Below are 16,619 nucleotides of genomic sequence, written 5' to 3'. Positions count from 1 at the left end.
TCCCTCCTTGTGTCTTATCGGCACAAGGAGGTTGCCGATGCCTTATGTCGTCACTGCGTTGTCACTTTTCATGGCTCATTTGTGTCAAAAACCCTTTCATCCTTGTTGGATGCTATTTTGTTGAGATAATTTATAAGTAAAAGTGTTTTTCTAACTCCGATGAGTGTCATCTGCTGAGTAAATGTCAAGAAAAATAACCGATTGTCTTTCTTGCAGCTTTTAATCAAAGGTGAGTATGTTTCCATTTATTTCGTGATTATGGTTCGGATAAGTGGAGACGATTGTGTTAAACTGCATCCTCTTTTGCGGCTGCCGTCTCTTCCTTGTCAGGGTCTAAGGACAAGAAAAGACGAGCATGGATAATGTCGTCGCTGTGTTCCTTTATCGGCGTCAAACTCGAGTGCTACGCACCGATAAGCTGGATGGGACCCAGGACCAGAGTCTGGCTTTTGTGTTTGGCGCCCGCGTCCCTCGTCCTGCGCTTCTGGCAGCCGCGGCGGCAACGGGAGTTCCAGTCGTTGTCTTGACATACGAGGACCTTGCACTGGATGTAAACCTGCTCAGCGCGCCGCAGGAACTGGAAGGCCTTGAAGGAGAAGCGAGCGTAGCGGTAGCTGCCACTCGTGTATGACTGATAGGTGTTGTCTATGGGACACCTGCGCGGGGAAACAGACCACGTGACAGGATTATTGTGCTACATTGTGGTCGCGTTAAAAGGTGTGTTGGCAGGCGTTTCATTTTGGATTCAGGCTCTTTTACTGCGGTGAAAATGTGGCACTTTCCTTTTGGGAAGACTTTGTGTTACACTCCAAAACACCAGGGGGCAGCATACTGGGAATTTGGGAATATTTGACCCTGTTGGTGAAACTTGGCAGCTTTGATTTTTGAGCTATGGCTTTGAGCAGGAAAAAGACAAAATGATGGCTCATTCCCTCTTTGAGCCAACGGGAAGAAACATAACCAGAGGGCGGCCATCTTGGGACAAGGCTGCTCGATCACTCACAACATTATGGAGCACGGACTTTAACTCATTCACTATTTCTATTAGTTGAATTTTTTTTTTGCACTTTTGCTAACAAGAGTATGAAAACCTAGATTTTTTTTTTATTGTACATTCAGAACAGATATAAAATGTGTGATTAATCGTGAGTTAACTCGTGAAGTCGTGATTAATTACAATTTAAAAAATGTAATCGCCTGACGCCCCTAATTAAAGAAAAATTATAAAAAAATAAGGGGCGTCAGACGATTAAAATGTTTATTCGTAATTAATCTCATGACTTCAATAGTTGACTCACAATTAATCACACATTTTATATCTGTTATAAATGTACAATAAAAAAAAAATTGGTTTTCATAAAAAATTAAATTAAAAAAATGTTCAATTAAGAGAAATAGTTCACATGAATTTTTGACGTCTATAGTTGTCAATGGCAGTAAATGAGTTAAAAATAGCCTAACTGAGGTTGCTCAACTCTCCCAAATTCACAATATGAGGAGCAGACACGAACAAATATGCCCCCAAACAAATATATGTTCATATAAGTCCATCCGATTGTAAGTCAAGTCAAGAATTCAGCTAGTTCCGAGTATTTAAGTGAGTAAATCATCCAATTTACCGCAGAGAACAGCACAGCGAACCACAGCAGTCCCCTGTCCCAAGATGGCCGACCAGTGTTTACGTTGCCGACTCCACCTCGCCACATTTACTGTTCACATCTATGAGATCTAACCCATCACCTCAAGGCTCTTTCATAGGATTCCACATTGGGCATTGAGTGCAAAAGGACGGAAATTTCACATTTGATTGAAAAACCCTTTTCAAGCAAAGTCGTGGGACTCGCAAGTTGCTTGGTGGCGGTCTTACCCGCTGCGGACCAGGTCGTAGGTTTTGGTTTGGAAATCTGAGGCGGATGGTGAGGCTACACATGTATCAATGAAAATATCAAGATGGCTCCCACCGCTGCCCCTCAGGTCCACCTGGACGTAGAGGTCCTGGTTGAGGGAAACCCTGTACGGGAATTCAGTCACCTGGTGAAGGGGAACATCAAGGCAACACGTTAATAACTGGAGTGGTGGTTGAGGTTCGATAAAAGTCTGAAGTGTGTCTGCCTTGTAGGAGAAGCTGCTGCTGGAGTAGAAGTCCATGGTAGTGTTGAACGTTCCCGCGCCCGTGATGCTGGTGTTATCGTGATTCTGCGCCAGGTACATAATCTGCGCCACCGCGTATTGATCCATCCGACACACCACGTCGATTTTTAAGTTGGCCTTGCGAGTGATGTCGCCGTGGCTCGACGTGTAGCCGCGCACCGTGTTGGCGTACACCACTCGGCCGTTCTCAAACTGAAAACATTCATTTGCGGCTTTCAATTGCAGGTCGTTAATGATCGCCCCCGCCCAGATCTTCCGTCTACCTTTCGACTGGTGCCACAGCTGTCGACGCCGAAATTGAAGACCACCTCTTTTGGGAAAACCTTGGGTCGACAGTATTGGTCCTTGAGGTAGAGACTGTGGCCGTCGTAGCCCAGCGAGTTCAGGTACTTGCGCCCGATCACAATGCGCATTTCATCCGACGAGCAGTTGACTTTACCTGGTTTAAAGACCACGTCGTTGACTCGAGATCAAAAATGACGCATTGTCCAAAACAAGCAAAAACTACAGGAGCCCTTAAGGTTCGAAAAAGGAGCAGTCATAGCGACTCTTTTAGTTACGGATGGACAAAATTCAGTGATCCATCTCTAGTCTTCATTTTACCCGAGTCCTGAGGTAGAGCGCTTGTGAACTCTGCACGGAATCCTCTCCCGACCACCGACCCGTCGCTGCGGAAAACCACCGTCATGTGGTTGGAGGTCGAGTAGAAGAAATTTAAGCTGTCGTTGTTGTTGTTGTTGCCGTGGCACACTTTTCCCAAAAAGCGCGAGTTCTCGGACGGGCCGTCGTAGACCGCAATGTAGTCACAGCTGCAGCAGCTCTGCAATCTGCCGCAAACAAGCCGTCCAAGCAAACATTCCGTTATTTGTTTTGCTCTATAAACTAACTTTTTAACTGATTCATCTGTCAGCTTTCTGAGCTTTCCATCATTGGTCAATGTCAAGATCTCTCTCATCTCGATCTTGTGCCCTTTTCAAGTTATCGCCCTCTTTCCCACTCCATTGTTTGAACAATACCCACGATGACAAAAACTAGGCCTTGACGTTAGAGATCAAATCGTGTCATCTCTAACGGCTCAGGTCTCAAATTTGAGTGATTGAACCCCTAAGCCTGATCCAGCTCCTCAATTCTAAAACCGACCCAATTCTTAACCTACATAAATCCTAACCCTGGCTCCCAAAAATGTAACCCCCTCATCCTAACCGCACTGAAACTCTAACCCCGCCCAAAATATTGCTCCACCCCACGCTGCTCAAAACACCAATTTGACTATCGCCAAACCCACGATCCAGAAATCTCTCTGAGCCTAACAAACCTCAATGCTACTCAAACCTTAACCCCCTCGAATTCTCGCCCTAATACTACTCGAACCTTAACTGAAATAAAAACGTACCATCGCCCTTCAAAATCCTGACAGTTACACTGCTCAAACCCGAACCCAGCCCTGAGCACCGTCCCTAACCCTACTCCCAATGCTAACCCCGGCATACTGCTAACCCTAATAATAGGCCTATCGCTATCCCAGACAATTTGAATGATATGTGATCCAAGTAGTTTGTGGTCGTTGAACTACGAAGAATTTTTGCCGCAACTTTCAACGAGCTTTGCCATCAAATATAAGACAAATATTCACGTACTGCAGGTATGAGAAATCCAGTAAGACTCTTTGGTTGAGCGAAGATCTGAGGTGCCAAACACAGTAGGCGTTGTCGTGGTAGTAATTAGGGTGCCCAGGACTGGAGAAGGCGCCGGAGCCAAACATGGAACCTCCGCAAGGCCCTTCTGAAAGATCAACACATTTATTTTTCATGACGCTTGTTGTGTTTACTCGAGGCGAACGTTCACGCAGAAGTTGCTACCTGTGGTTGGCGTGTAAGTTGTGAAGTCGCAGTGGGCTGTTTTAAAACGCACACAAACAGATGTCAGCACTTTTTTTTTTGTAAGATGGCGTTTTTTTTTTTTTTTTTTAGGGACGTCATCATAACTCACAGTAGTAGTCCGGGCAACAGCTGCCGTAGTACTGGCACGAACTGGAGCAGGAACAGCTACCCAGGTTCCTGCCGCAGTTGTAGCGACACGAAGGCATGGCTGGACAATACAATTGGAGGAATATCACCAAATTATTTGGTTTGACGACTTGATTTGGCCTAAATATATCAATGGAAATACCTGTGGTCATTGGCTGTGCAGTCGTCCTAACGCAATAATCTGAAAGAAAGAGTTTTCACTCACTTCATGAGGTGGCAAGTCCAGGTCCAGAAAGTCAAAACCCTACCGCAGTCTGGCTTTTGCCATTGATGCTAGCTAGCTAGCCAGGCAGGTAAACAAGCAGCGAAAAGCTCTCGAGCTAGGTAAACGAGCACCATGGGAGCTAGCTAGCTAGCTAGCTAGCACCTGGGGCTAAAGCCAAACTGTGGCAGGGTTTTTTACTTTCTGGACCTGGATTTGTCAGAAGTTGTTCGGGTTGCTTCAGGCAGCGTTTCACAGCCGAATCCAGGGCTAGTGTATGTTTTGTGGGTAACACATGCTGACTTCAGACACGGGAGGCAAATGTCAAACATATTGTTAAGTTATTAACATTGTTTTTCAGTTTCAATTTATATTTTAGCCGTTTTGGATTTAGTTATAGCAGTATGGCTCAATGAATAGAATTGTATTATCTGTCTCACTCTCAGAAGAAGGGCAACGGGTTTTTACATTTGCTATCTTAGGGGGAGTTTTGTCTGGGGCCGGTCTCTGCCGGTCGGAAGGGGGAGGCACAGGCTGATTATTATTGTTTTTCTCTAATCTGATTTATACCCATGGGAACAGAGTTGTAAACAAATGTACTGTGGGCTGATGGGAGGAGACTTTTCGTATTCACCCACTTTTCAATAAATAATGATGTGCCGGAGTAGACGACACACAATCTGATGGAACACGGCTTCAGTTTTTGTTTTTGTCATCAGAAGCTTCTGATAATTATAATACCTTTGCAAAGGGACTTCTTCACCAGAATCTCACCATTCAGTTAATTGAACACGCAAAGAGTACAATACTTAATATTGTCTACTCTAACAATATCATGCGAATGGTGAACCCTGGCAGGCAAAAAGCCAAACGTCACTTCAAGTCTCGTGAACTTGGATATATTACGATGATCTCCCTCGGCACAGTGGTTAGGAGTCACTGGGTTCGGGTCAAAAACTTACAGTTGTAGTCATGGCAGCAATTGCCATAGTGCCGGCACGAGCTGGAGCAGGAACAGCTTCCCATGTGATAGCCGCAGTTGTACCGGCACGAGCTCTGAGCTGGAGGAATCTCAGCATTTTAGTTCCCATTTATCTTGAAAACTTTGATCTGGATCGTAGATTTTGTCAAACGAGTTAGGGGAGTACCTGTGGTTTGGGTTTCCGGAGTCGTGTTACTGCAGTAATCTGAGAAAGAGAATGGGTTTTTACCAATTTTTGTCAGAAACAACACCGGTCCTTAAGCACTGTCTGGTACTCACCGTTGTAGTCTCGGCAACAGTTGCCATAGTATCGACACGAGCTGGTGCAGGAACAGCTTCCCATGTGATAGCCGCAGTTGTACCGGCACGAGGCCTGAGCTGGAGGAATCTCAGCATTTTAGTTCCAATTCATCACGAAAACTGATCTGGATCAGAGATTTTGCCGAGCTAGTTGTTGGGTACCTGTGATCCACGGTTGTGTCGTCGGGTTATGGCAGTAATCTGAGAGAGAGAGAGAGAGAATGGATTTACCCTTTTCTGCCAGGGACCGTGTCTCGAAAAGCATTGTCTGGTACTCACAGTTGTAGTCTTGGCAACAGGTGCCACTGTACCGGCATGAGTGGGTGCAAGAACAGTTTCCGAGGTCCCTGCCGCAGTTCCAGAGACACGAGGGTGATGCTGGGAGAAGGGAGATTTTCAAAAGTTGAACCAACAAATGGCAAATTGCTGAGCTGAATGAAGAACATGCAAGCTTCACACTGGAGTGACCAGAAATTATTTTCGAACCCTGAACCTCAGAACTCTAGCCGCGGGCACCGTGGTCACTGTGGTCAGTAATCACTTCCATTCACTACAATGAATAGCCAGTTGTGCCAAAAGTCCGGAAACTTTGCACAGTTGGTTGGGCAGAAGGTCAAATTAAGTTCAAATGTAAAGGCTAGGTCAGGGGTATGCAACCTGCGGCTCTGGAGCCATATGTGGCTCTTTAGTCCCTCTCCTGTGGCTCCCTGTAGATCTCAAAAAAAAATTTTTTTGTACAAATATATTTTTTCCAATAAAATATGATTTAAATGGATTAATGATTAAATAAAAAATAACAGAAAAAGAGAGGCATAAAGTAGATTAAAATGTCCAAAAAGTGATCATAAAATGTCCAAAAAGAAACAGGAAAAGCAGAAAATTTGCATAAAATGCCCACAAAAAAATTTATAGCAAAAAAGGCAGGAAAAAATGTAAAAAATAAATAAATAGCCATAAAATGTCCAAAAAAAGGAAGAATAAAGGCAGAAAATTACCATATGTCCATAACATTGCCAAACATGTCAGAAATTTGACAGAAAGGTAAAAAAGTCAAAAAAATAATAATATTTTTTTAAAGAAAATAATAATAATAATAATAATAGAAGAAATTAATGTTAGCTTTTGGCCCCTCAGTACATTCAACTAACACTAACACAAACGTTTTGTGGCTCCAGACAGATTTTTGGTTATTCATTTGGCCTAAAATGGCTCTTTTGACAGTAGAGGCTTCTGACCTCTGAGCTCGGTCCATCCCGAAATGCTACGTGAAAAATCAAACATCCCCAACTGTTGCGTTGTCAACGTTATGTACAAACAACACAACCCCCAAAAAAGTATGAAATCCGTCAGCTCAAATGTCGACAGCAACTCCCAAAGGACAAACAATACCTTGCAACCCGTGCAGGACGGCGACGCAAGCAACCAAGAGGGTCCACATCGTGACTGAGTTATCGACTTGACCAGAACCGCAGAACAATTTATATAATCGAGCAAGCGCCTCCTTTCAGCAGCCATAAACGATGCAAATGTCACATGGCGCTTGTTCGGCATGAGAAAACTCGCACTTGTGCGCCGTCATAAAGAAGCAGCGCACGTTTGCCTTAAGGTGTTTGCTCTTCTACTTTAACGACTTGAAAAACTTTTGGGGAAGTGCAATTGATCACACGCAATTGATCAACTCTGACACATTGACGGTGAGTGATTATACCGCACCCTTGTTGCAAGCGCAAGTATATTTTCTTTTTTGTTATCGTCGATTAGAAGATAACATTGTGACATTTTCTCACGTGTTTTTTTTTTTTTTTTTTGGTATGCTCCGATGTAGCCAAGGTTACATTTGACCATCAGAGGTGGCAAATCCAAGTCCAGAAAGTAAATACCCTGCCACAGTTTGTCTTTAGCTACTGGTGCTAGCTAGCTAGCTAGCTAGCACCAGGTAAACGAGCCCCCATGGGAGCTAGCTAGGGAGCTAGCTTGCTAACGCCTGAGGCTAAAGCCAAACTGTGGCAGGGTTTTAAAAAGCTGTAAGGAATTATGAACAGTTACAAATAGGAAAAGCCGACTAGAACATATGAAATGTATTTATTTGTATATTGCGAGCCATATTGTTTTAGTTACTTTTAAAAGATCACTTTTTCCCACCAAATCTCACATATTAATGAACATGAAATGAAGGTTTTATTTATTTATGGAGCCTCGGCAGCTGTAGTCTTTTTTTTTTTCAAGGCTTTGTTTGACTGCCAATAAAAAAAAAGTAATGACATCATACATCATATGCTCTATTTATGATGAGAAAGTATAACAAGTGTGTGTGTGTTTGTAAAGGTTATTTTCCTGCTGCCCTCACGAATGTACTTGATTTAAAAAAATAATAAAAAAATAAAACATTTGTTCTTTTCTCATGACAGTTCAGAATCTTTCACATCTATAAACAAATGTATTTGTCTTGACTAAACCTTGTTTGTGCTCATTCGGTCCGGTGGCTATCTGGGGGCGATTTCCGCTGACTCGGCAAGATGCGGGACACGCCTGGACTTGGTCGTCACGCAATCGCAGGGTACGAACAACTTTCACACGAGATAATCTCAACGGCTTGATGAGCCAATCGTGCATGTTGTTGCAATGTGGGAGGACAAAAGCCCAGGGTCGAACCCAGAACTTCAGAGCTGCGAAGCAGACGTGCTAACCGCTAACCACCACCTTTTAGCTTTTGCTATTCATAAGACAAGGATGGGTAGCTATTGAGGGAGGGGAGGGGGGGGGGGGTGGTCACGTACTTACTAACCAGATTTACAGTATGGTTAAAATGCCATTTTAAATATGGACAAAATATGTGCCGGCCAGGGTTTTAATAGGTTGGGAGTTTTCATTATAGTTACTTTTTCATTTCATTTAGAATTTTGTTTTTTTTAAATCAGTTTTTATTTATATATATATATATATATATATATATATATATGGGGTATTCGTCAAGGGCAAGATAAAATACACTAAAAAAAGTCACTAAGCATTGTGTAATAAAGCAAAGTCAACAATTCTCAAAGGACCGTTTGACCTTCTTTCTTGTGTACGGACATTTGTCAAAATAAATACATTGGAAACGAACTCCAAAACCTCACGGATGAGATGAATTGACAAAGATGAAAACGAAAGACATTTTTACAAAAATTCTAGTTAGATTTAGTTCGTTTTATAAATGTAAGATGTAGTTTGATAGTTTTTCTTTTTTCTTTTGTGTCATAAGTTGTTGTGTTTCCAATTAGAATAACATTGGTGCTGGCCCGCTAATAGCAAAAATCCACGTCTAACAGATATAAAATTTGTGATTAATCCTGAGTTAACTAGTGAAGTCATGCAATTAATTACGATTAAAAATGTTAATTGCCTGACACCCCGAATTTTTAATAATCTTTTTTTATTTTTATTTTTTACTTCATTCACTGCCATTGACGGCTATAAACGTCAAAAATTAATTTTAACTATTTCTATTGTTTTAAAAAAAATAAAAATTCTACTTTTGTTAAGAGTATGAAAATCGTGATTTTTTTAAATTTTACTTTTAGAACAGTTTTTAGAGTTAACTAGTGAAGTTATGCGATTAGTTACGTTTAAAAATCGTAATCGCCTGTCACGCCGAATTTTTAATAATCTTTTTTTCTTTTTTTAATTCATTCACTGCCAGTGACGGATATAAACGTCAAAAAATCATTTTAACAATTTTTTTTTTCCGCTTTTGTTAACAAGAGTATGAAAACCTAGATTTATTTTATTGTACATTTAGAACAGACATAAAATTTGTGATTAATCGTGAGTTAACTAGTGAAGTCATGCGATTAATTACGATTAAAAAAATGAATCACCTGTCTCCCTTAATTTTTAATAATCTTTTCTTTCTTTTTTTTAAATGAATTTATGGCAATGAATGATTTAGAAGGTAGTTTTCCATTTGCTTCCAACTCAGTGACTCATGTTTGTTTTTGCATCCTGTTTGGTCGGGAACACGATTCCCACGTCACCAGTGAACATCTGCGCAACGTTCCACTGAATGGACCCTTCTGCCTCATCCTATTGTGGACGAGGCCTTTCAGGATGCGCTTGCATCATCAAGTCAACAAGTCAGAGGTGGAGGAAGGGGGGGGGAGGGGGGGTTCTGCCCTGCCTGCCCCGGCCGCCATTGATCGCCATCAGGCTGTTAATCAGTAACCGGCACGGTGGTCTTCTTTAAAGTCAGGGGGGGCCGAGCAGCTGCAGCTTCATTCGCCGGCAGCCTGCGCACGGTAAGAATCCGCTTCATCGGCTCTCCGCTTTCAAATGTCGATGTTGGGTGAAACCTTGGCAAGATTTAGCAACTTGCTGCCTCTGTCCAGTTATCGCGGCGGCCTATTTTGAAAATGCAAACTTTTACGCGACGCCGCCACGAAGTCACGAGGTTGTCGAGTGGATGTGGAACGGTATTGATCGGGGACCAAGGCCATGTCCTGCCGTCCGTCTGTTTGCTCAGCACGCAGGCTAAAGTCCTCGTTTGACGTGCGCGACAACATTTGCCTCCTTTTTGTAGACTTCCCCCCCCCCCCAAAAAAGCCAAAGCGTTCTTTGAATTTTTCTTCTTTTTTTTTGCATTTCCTTACAATTTGAGTAAATTGAACTTCATTCATTGCATATGCATGTCATTTTTTCCCTAAATCTATCACATTGTTATGACTATTTTTCTTACTTTTTATTTACCAATGAATACATGATATATGCCTTTGTGTGTACGATTCACAAGTTAAATTCGATTTTGATTTTTTTCCCCCCCAATTCAATTCATTCCAATATCGATTAATGGAGATATATTCATGGATCGTCAATTCGTGTTAAATATCAAGCACATGAAACTCCACAAACATAAAATTCCAAATTAAATTATGCGGAGGCGGAAATTGTTCAAATGATTTAGTTTGTTTTTGTTCATAAAAGTAACACGTGTTATAATCACTGTAATTCAATAATTGTAAATGTAAATTGTATATGTTGTAAATTGTCTTAAAGTGCAATATGTCTTCTTTTTTTTTTTTGTAAAAGTAAGAAATAACTTTTGAATATCTGTGAACAGTACATTTGAAGAAAAGTGCAAGATACCCAAAAATACATGTACGTACAAAAAACATGGAGGCCTTTAAAATATTTTCTGAGGAATTTTGGGGGAAAAATATGTATTCATATAATTCATTTATGGTTTTTATCAGGCTCTGAAAATGAAAATGGAATCCATATTGATGAATCCATTTTTGAAAGCTAATGTGTATATATGATCATTGTCAAAGTGAGCCTCGTTGCCAAGGCGATGCCTGCATTCGTTTCAGCCGGCAGCGGCACAAAAGAAGGATCCATCCATCACAGACGTGACGCGTCGCCTTCTCTTCTGGGTGGGAAGCTAAAAAACAGATCCAGCCAGATGTCATCACATTGGGACCCTCAGTTGGGAAGAAAAAAATAAAACATTTCAAGGCTCAGAATTCACAAATTCATCGATGTGGTTTTTTTAATATATTTTTTTATTATTATATATTTTTTTGTCATTTGCTGAAAAAGTCATCCATTCACTGATTCTTTGCTGAGTACAAATCACTGTCAAGTATACAAAATATTTTTGTTTTAATGATGTAGACGTGAGGGGAGGAGCTTCATTTAGGCCAGTGGTCCTCAAATGGGGGTGCGTGAGATGCAAAATTTTATTTCAAAAGTATATATAAATATTTTAGAAAAATCGAATTTTATATTCCAGCATTTCCCCCATACCAGAATGCTTTGACCCAACTTGTCATATGCCACCTGTCAATCACTTGAAAACTTTATTTAAAATTCAGTTAATTATTTCTTACAGGATGACTAATGTTGATAATAATTTTTATGTACACAAATCTTTATTTATAATTATTTTAAAAAATTTTCAGCTGTATCTTTTTATTTCCAAATAGATCAAGAGGCCACACAAATACAAAGAGAGTAACGAAGTAAAAAAAATATATATATAAAAAAAGACAATGATGACACAGCACTCGGTTTAAAATCTTTTTTTTTTTTCAAATTTAGAAATCGTTTGCACTCGTTAGGGGTACTTTAGTGAAAAAATATTTCCCCGAGGGATGTCACTGAAAAAAAGGTTGAGAACCACTGATTTAGGCCTTATAGCGTTGTCTAATAGAAAAACAGCTGCTTTGCCGCCATCTTGTGGCAACCATAGGAAATGACAAACCTTCAATATGAATGAATGACTCTCAGATTTGTACTTTTGCCCACTCGCTATATTCTGAAAGTTTTCCTGTCGTTCTCCCGTAGTAAGCATTCCCAAGTCGACCCCGGCCAAAATGCCAAGTCTCCGCCCACCTCTCGCCATCCTGCTGCTGTGGTGCTTCCTCGCCGGGGGCCGAGCCAACCGCGTCTACATCCACCCCTTCACGCTCTTTGCCGCCAACATCAGCTGCGACGCTCCGCAGACGGCGCCGCCGGACGAGCCCCCGCGGACCCTTCCCGTGGAGCGTCTGGACATGGCGGTCCTGACGCCGGACGCGCGCGATCCGTCGGAGCGGGACGCTCAGAAGCAGAACGCGACGCAGAGGACGGCGGTGCTGGCCGGGCTGCTCAACTCGTTGGGTTTGAGGATGTACCAGGCGCTCAGCGGCAAGCGGCCGGCCGCCAACACGCTCCTGTCGCCCGTCAACACCTACGGGTCCTTGGTCGCCTTCTTCCTGGGGGCCTCCAAGAAGACGGCCGGCTCTTTCCAGGTTTGGACCTCAAATGGGTGGACTCGGTGCCGGCACGCGTTCTCGAAAGAAAATTAAATGGTTTCTTCCAGGCAAGGGCGGAGCTACATGGTGGCCAGGGGTGGCCATGGCCTCCCCTTGTCACTCTCTGGCCACGCCCTTAACTAAGGGAAAATTGTAGTATCCGTGATGATGATAATTATTGTTATTATTATTAATTTTATTATTATTGTTTTTATATTCTTATTTTATTTTTTATCTATTATATTAAATTATGTTTATTTATTTATTTTTTACAAAATCAGACTGGCCACCCCAATAAAATTTTCTGCCAGGCAGGGGCGGAGCTACATGGTGGCGTTGGCCACCCCTTGCTACTCTCTGACCACCCCCAAAACCAAGGGGTAATTATTAGGGGTCACGATTCGATTCAGATTTTTGGGTCTGCGATTCTATTCAGAATGGATTTTCGATTAACAACGATTTTTGATTTCAAATGATTTGATTGACAATGATTTTTGCTTCAATCTATAGATGTTCAATGAATTGTAACGATCTACTCCAGTCTGACTTGCTAACGCTAATTAGCGGACGACTCGCGGCACTTTTATCCCTCAAAAGAACGTCTCCACGCTGAAAAAAAAAAACCTTTATTGGAATAACTTGATCGTGACGTTTTCCTTCTACTCTCTAATGTGGCTACAACTTAACTGTATATCAAAACGCATGGAACCACACTGCCCCTAAGTGGCCAAATCGTGTACAACATGAACAGCGCTCCCAATAAAGGCACACACAGACAAAGGCAAGACAGTAAAAAATAATTTAATAAAATCGATTTTGGGACATTTAAAAATGATTCTGAATCGTACTAAATGAGAATTGATTTTTTTTTGGCACACCCTTAGTAATTACAGTATTCGTGATTTTTTTATGATGATTATTATCATTTTTTTATTATTTATTTTTTTTGTCTATTATATTTCATGTATTTATTTATTTATTTACTAAATAAAATCACACTGGCCACCCCAATAAAAATGTTCTGGCTACGCACGCCACTGCTTCCAGGATCTTTTGGGCCTGAGCAGCGGCACCGATCGGGACGACTGCGTGTCCCTGGTGGACGGACACAAAGTCCTGAAGACCCTGCACAGCATCAACTCGCTGGTGGACGACGGCCCCAAAGACGAGATCGAAACTCTGGTGTGGCTCTTCACGTATCCGCACGTTGACCTTTCCGCCGACGTGGTTCGAGGCACTCGGGACTTCTCCGACCGGTCCTTCATCCGAGGCGTGGACTTCGCCCAGCGCGAGCTGATCAACGCTTTCGTGGACGAGACGTCCGAAGGGAAAGTGAAGGACGTCCTTAAAGAGGTCAACGTCAGCTCCAATCTTCTCTTTGTTTCTTTTTTCAACTTCAAAGGTTTGTCACTCGTCGTCTTTTCTCTCAAGTTTTTTTTTTTTTGTAAGAATGATAAAACTTTATAAAAGCATGATGGGTTCGCCAATTTATTTATTTTAGTTTTGGTAACTTCTTTTTTGAACCTGTATACAGAAAGTGCAGACAGAACATTACTTTGTCCTTTTAGTATTTATTATTATAAACGATAAAAAAATTATTTAAAATCTGCTGATGTTTTATGTGTAAAATAAATAAATAAAATAGAGAAGCAATGACCAAAATATTTGGCAGATTTTTGAAGATTTTAACTGAGCTAATATCAGTACATTTAATTTATTAGTTAATAAATTAAATTAATAAAAAAATATATATATATATATTCCACGTTCCAATCAGAAGATTTACAACGGTGAATTACGACCATGTAAAAAAAAAAATATTCGGGGGTAATATTCTGAGAAAAAAACAAAAAATTTATGAGAATTAAACTCAGATATTTGATATACTATATTTGATATCAATTAATAAAATGACTATCTAACTAACATCCAAGTAAGCGACATTAGCGTCAGCTATTTCGCAAGTTTCTGATTTTGTTTTTTCTCGCAAACTTTGAGTTTATTTCTTGTAAATGTATGAGTTTTTTTCTTGAAATATGACCGACCCCCTCTAAAAAAAAAACAAAAAAAAAACTTGTTTGTTTACTGTACAATTGACCCCTGCTCATTGTGTCAGATAAGGACCACAAATAGCCAAAATGAAAATGGACGCCGATGAAAGAATGTTTAAATGCGTGAACAATATTAGTAGTGAAAACCTGATTGAAAAAGGAATCCTGCTTTGTTCATAACGAAGTTAAAATAAAAATGTAATTTGAACTGTGCAGGCAACTGGAAGACGGCCTTCCAACCGGACAAGACGTCCTTGCAGGAGTTTTATGTGGACGAAAGCACGACAGTGTCGACGCCCATGATGACCCGCACGGGCCTCTTTCGCTACTTCAATGATAAGGTGTCCAAATAACTCGTAACCGCTGTTTCGCTTCATCTTCTGGCTCGTGATAAAAAAATAAAAAAAAGTCCCGACAAGCCAAAGACGTCATTATCCATGTGTGTGTTTCTGTGTAGGCGAGGAAGTGCACGGTGGTGAAACTGTCGCTAAGTAAGCGCGCTGACATGTTGCTGGTGCTGCCACACGAGGGCGCCAACCTACACGACGTCGAAGCCAAACTGCGCGCTCAGGTCATGTCGGAGTGGGGCAACAGCCTCCAGGAGGGGTATGTCTGTATTATCTATCTATCTATCCATATCCATCTAGCTAGCTAGCTAGCTAGCTAGCTATCCCCATCCATCTAGCTAGCTAGCTATCCCCATCCATCTAGCTCGCTAGCTAGCTATCCCCATCCATCTAGCTCGCTAGCTAGCTATCCCCATCCATCTAGCTCGCTAGCTAGCTAGCTATGCCCATCCACCTAGTTAGCTAGCTATCTGGCTAGCAGCTTAGCTAGATAGCCAGATAGCTCAATATATTAGCAATAATAAATAAACATATCCATCCATCCATCTCGTTGAATGACGCTTTCTCACGTCCTCATGAAATCAAATGACGTTTAAATCTCGTGTTGACGCCAACGCAGGTTGTTGGAGCTGTCGCTGCCGAAGTTCTCGGTGTCTTCTACGAACGACCTGCGTGAGCTTTTGCGCAACATGGACACCGAAGTGGAGGACAAGCTGTTGGGCTCGCAGGCCCAATTCAGCCAACTCGGCAACACCAACCAGTTCACCATTGATAAGGTAAGATGACAGATTGGTGTGAAAACGGAGCCAGGGCAACTAAGTGCCTGCTTAGGGCCCCACGACCACTAGGGGGCACCCGAAAGCAATTAAGGAAGGTGTGTGGGGTGGGGGTTGCCAATAGATGATTCTTAGCAAGTATTAAAATGTCAACCAATTTTCCCAACTCTTGCGTTTGTTCAGGCGCTCAACAAGGTTTTACTGGAGATGTCGGAGGAAGGCGAGGCGGAGTCCAAGGACAAGGCGGAAGAGGCGGGCGTCGCCCTCAAGGTGGCGCTCAACCGGCCCTTCTTCTTCTCGGTGGTGGAGGGCGAGTCCAGCGCCATCTTCATGCTGGGCAAAATCACCAACCCGACGCTGTGAAAGTGGCAAAACACGCGAGAACCTCAGCGTAAAACGTCGCGTCACCTCATCAGTATTTATGAAAACGGAAATTCTTCTGTTTCAGTTTTCATTTCAACTTGAATCTTTTTTTTTTTTATATTACAGCAAATTGCTGGACAGTCGACTTGTTACACTTCTTTGTATATTCTAACGAAATACTTTATTTTTGTTTGACGGACAAAATAAAATGTTTGTTCCTCAAGTTGAATTCTGCTTATTTATTTATTTATTTTCTCTTTTTTTTAAAGAGCTCAGTATTGTTCATTCGGTATTGTCATCATCATTGCTCTTTTTTTTTTGCTTGTTATTTCATGGTTATTGAAAACTAAAATATTTTAACAAGAATTGGGGTTTCAAAGTAGGGTTAAGGTTTGCAAACTTGTAAAGTTTCAAATCAGGGTTTAAAACTAATGTTAAGATTTATGGTTTTAAATTAGGGTTATGTTTGAAAGTAGGATTTCAAATTAGGGTTAGGGTTTGAAAATAGTTTTTTTAATTTAACTTTAGGGTTTCAAATTAGGGTTTTAAACAAGAGTTAGGGGTTCAAAGTAATGTTTCAAACCTAGGTTTGGGTTCAAATTAGGGTTTTAAACTAGGCGTAGATTTTCAAAAGTAGTTTTAAAGTAGGG

The 16,619-nt window shown here is 41.5% G+C and overlaps 2 protein-coding genes and 1 long non-coding RNA gene across 4 annotated transcripts; 2 read left to right on the top strand and 1 right to left on the bottom strand.

The window, feature by feature from the left end:
• Positions 1–201: 201 nt before the first annotated feature.
• Positions 202–8,362, bottom strand: cuzd1.1 (CUB and zona pellucida-like domains 1, tandem duplicate 1). Of its 2 annotated transcripts, none has more exons than XM_086092834.1 (16): positions 8,119–8,362; positions 5,942–6,040; positions 5,825–5,863; positions 5,642–5,740; positions 5,529–5,567; positions 5,343–5,441; positions 4,321–4,359; positions 4,141–4,239; positions 4,011–4,046; positions 3,789–3,933; positions 2,755–2,978; positions 2,415–2,590; positions 2,113–2,343; positions 1,868–2,031; positions 412–656; positions 202–333 (listed from the first exon to the last, which is right to left on the bottom strand). In XM_086092834.1, exons 1-16 carry the CDS (start codon positions 8,273–8,275, stop codon positions 287–289), a joined length of 1,938 nt encoding a protein of 645 aa, XP_085948960.1. In that variant the 5' UTR covers positions 8,276–8,362; the 3' UTR covers positions 202–286. The 2 variants fall into 2 exon arrangements, with proteins under 2 accessions (XP_085948960.1, XP_085948961.1); XM_086092835.1 differs by lacking the exon at positions 8,119–8,362 and adding an exon at positions 7,052–7,273.
• On the top strand, positions 6,636–9,782 carry LOC147163512 (uncharacterized). Its single transcript, XR_015096859.1, has 3 exons — positions 6,636–7,356; positions 8,179–8,219; positions 9,682–9,782. It is a non-coding gene; the product is annotated as an uncharacterized LOC147163512 (long non-coding RNA).
• Positions 9,783–9,804: 22 nt separating this feature from the next.
• Positions 9,805–16,192, top strand: agt (angiotensinogen). Its single transcript, XM_086092836.1, has 7 exons — positions 9,805–9,939; positions 11,984–12,429; positions 13,480–13,834; positions 14,700–14,824; positions 14,941–15,089; positions 15,450–15,606; positions 15,790–16,192. The coding sequence occupies exons 2-7, from the start codon at positions 12,013–12,015 to the stop codon at positions 15,967–15,969; spliced, it is 1,383 nt and encodes a 460-aa protein (XP_085948962.1). The 5' UTR covers positions 9,805–9,939; positions 11,984–12,012; the 3' UTR covers positions 15,970–16,192.
• The last annotated feature ends 427 nt before the right edge of the window (positions 16,193–16,619 follow it).

The sequence above is a fragment of the Leptonotus elevatus genome, chromosome 13 (assembly GCF_054856555.1).
Source record: "Leptonotus elevatus isolate MCC_2025b chromosome 13, RoL_Lele_1.0, whole genome shotgun sequence".
In the NCBI taxonomy this organism is placed as follows: Eukaryota; Metazoa; Chordata; class Actinopteri; order Syngnathiformes; family Syngnathidae; genus Leptonotus; species Leptonotus elevatus.
This window is presented reverse-complemented; position numbering and strand designations above follow the sequence as displayed.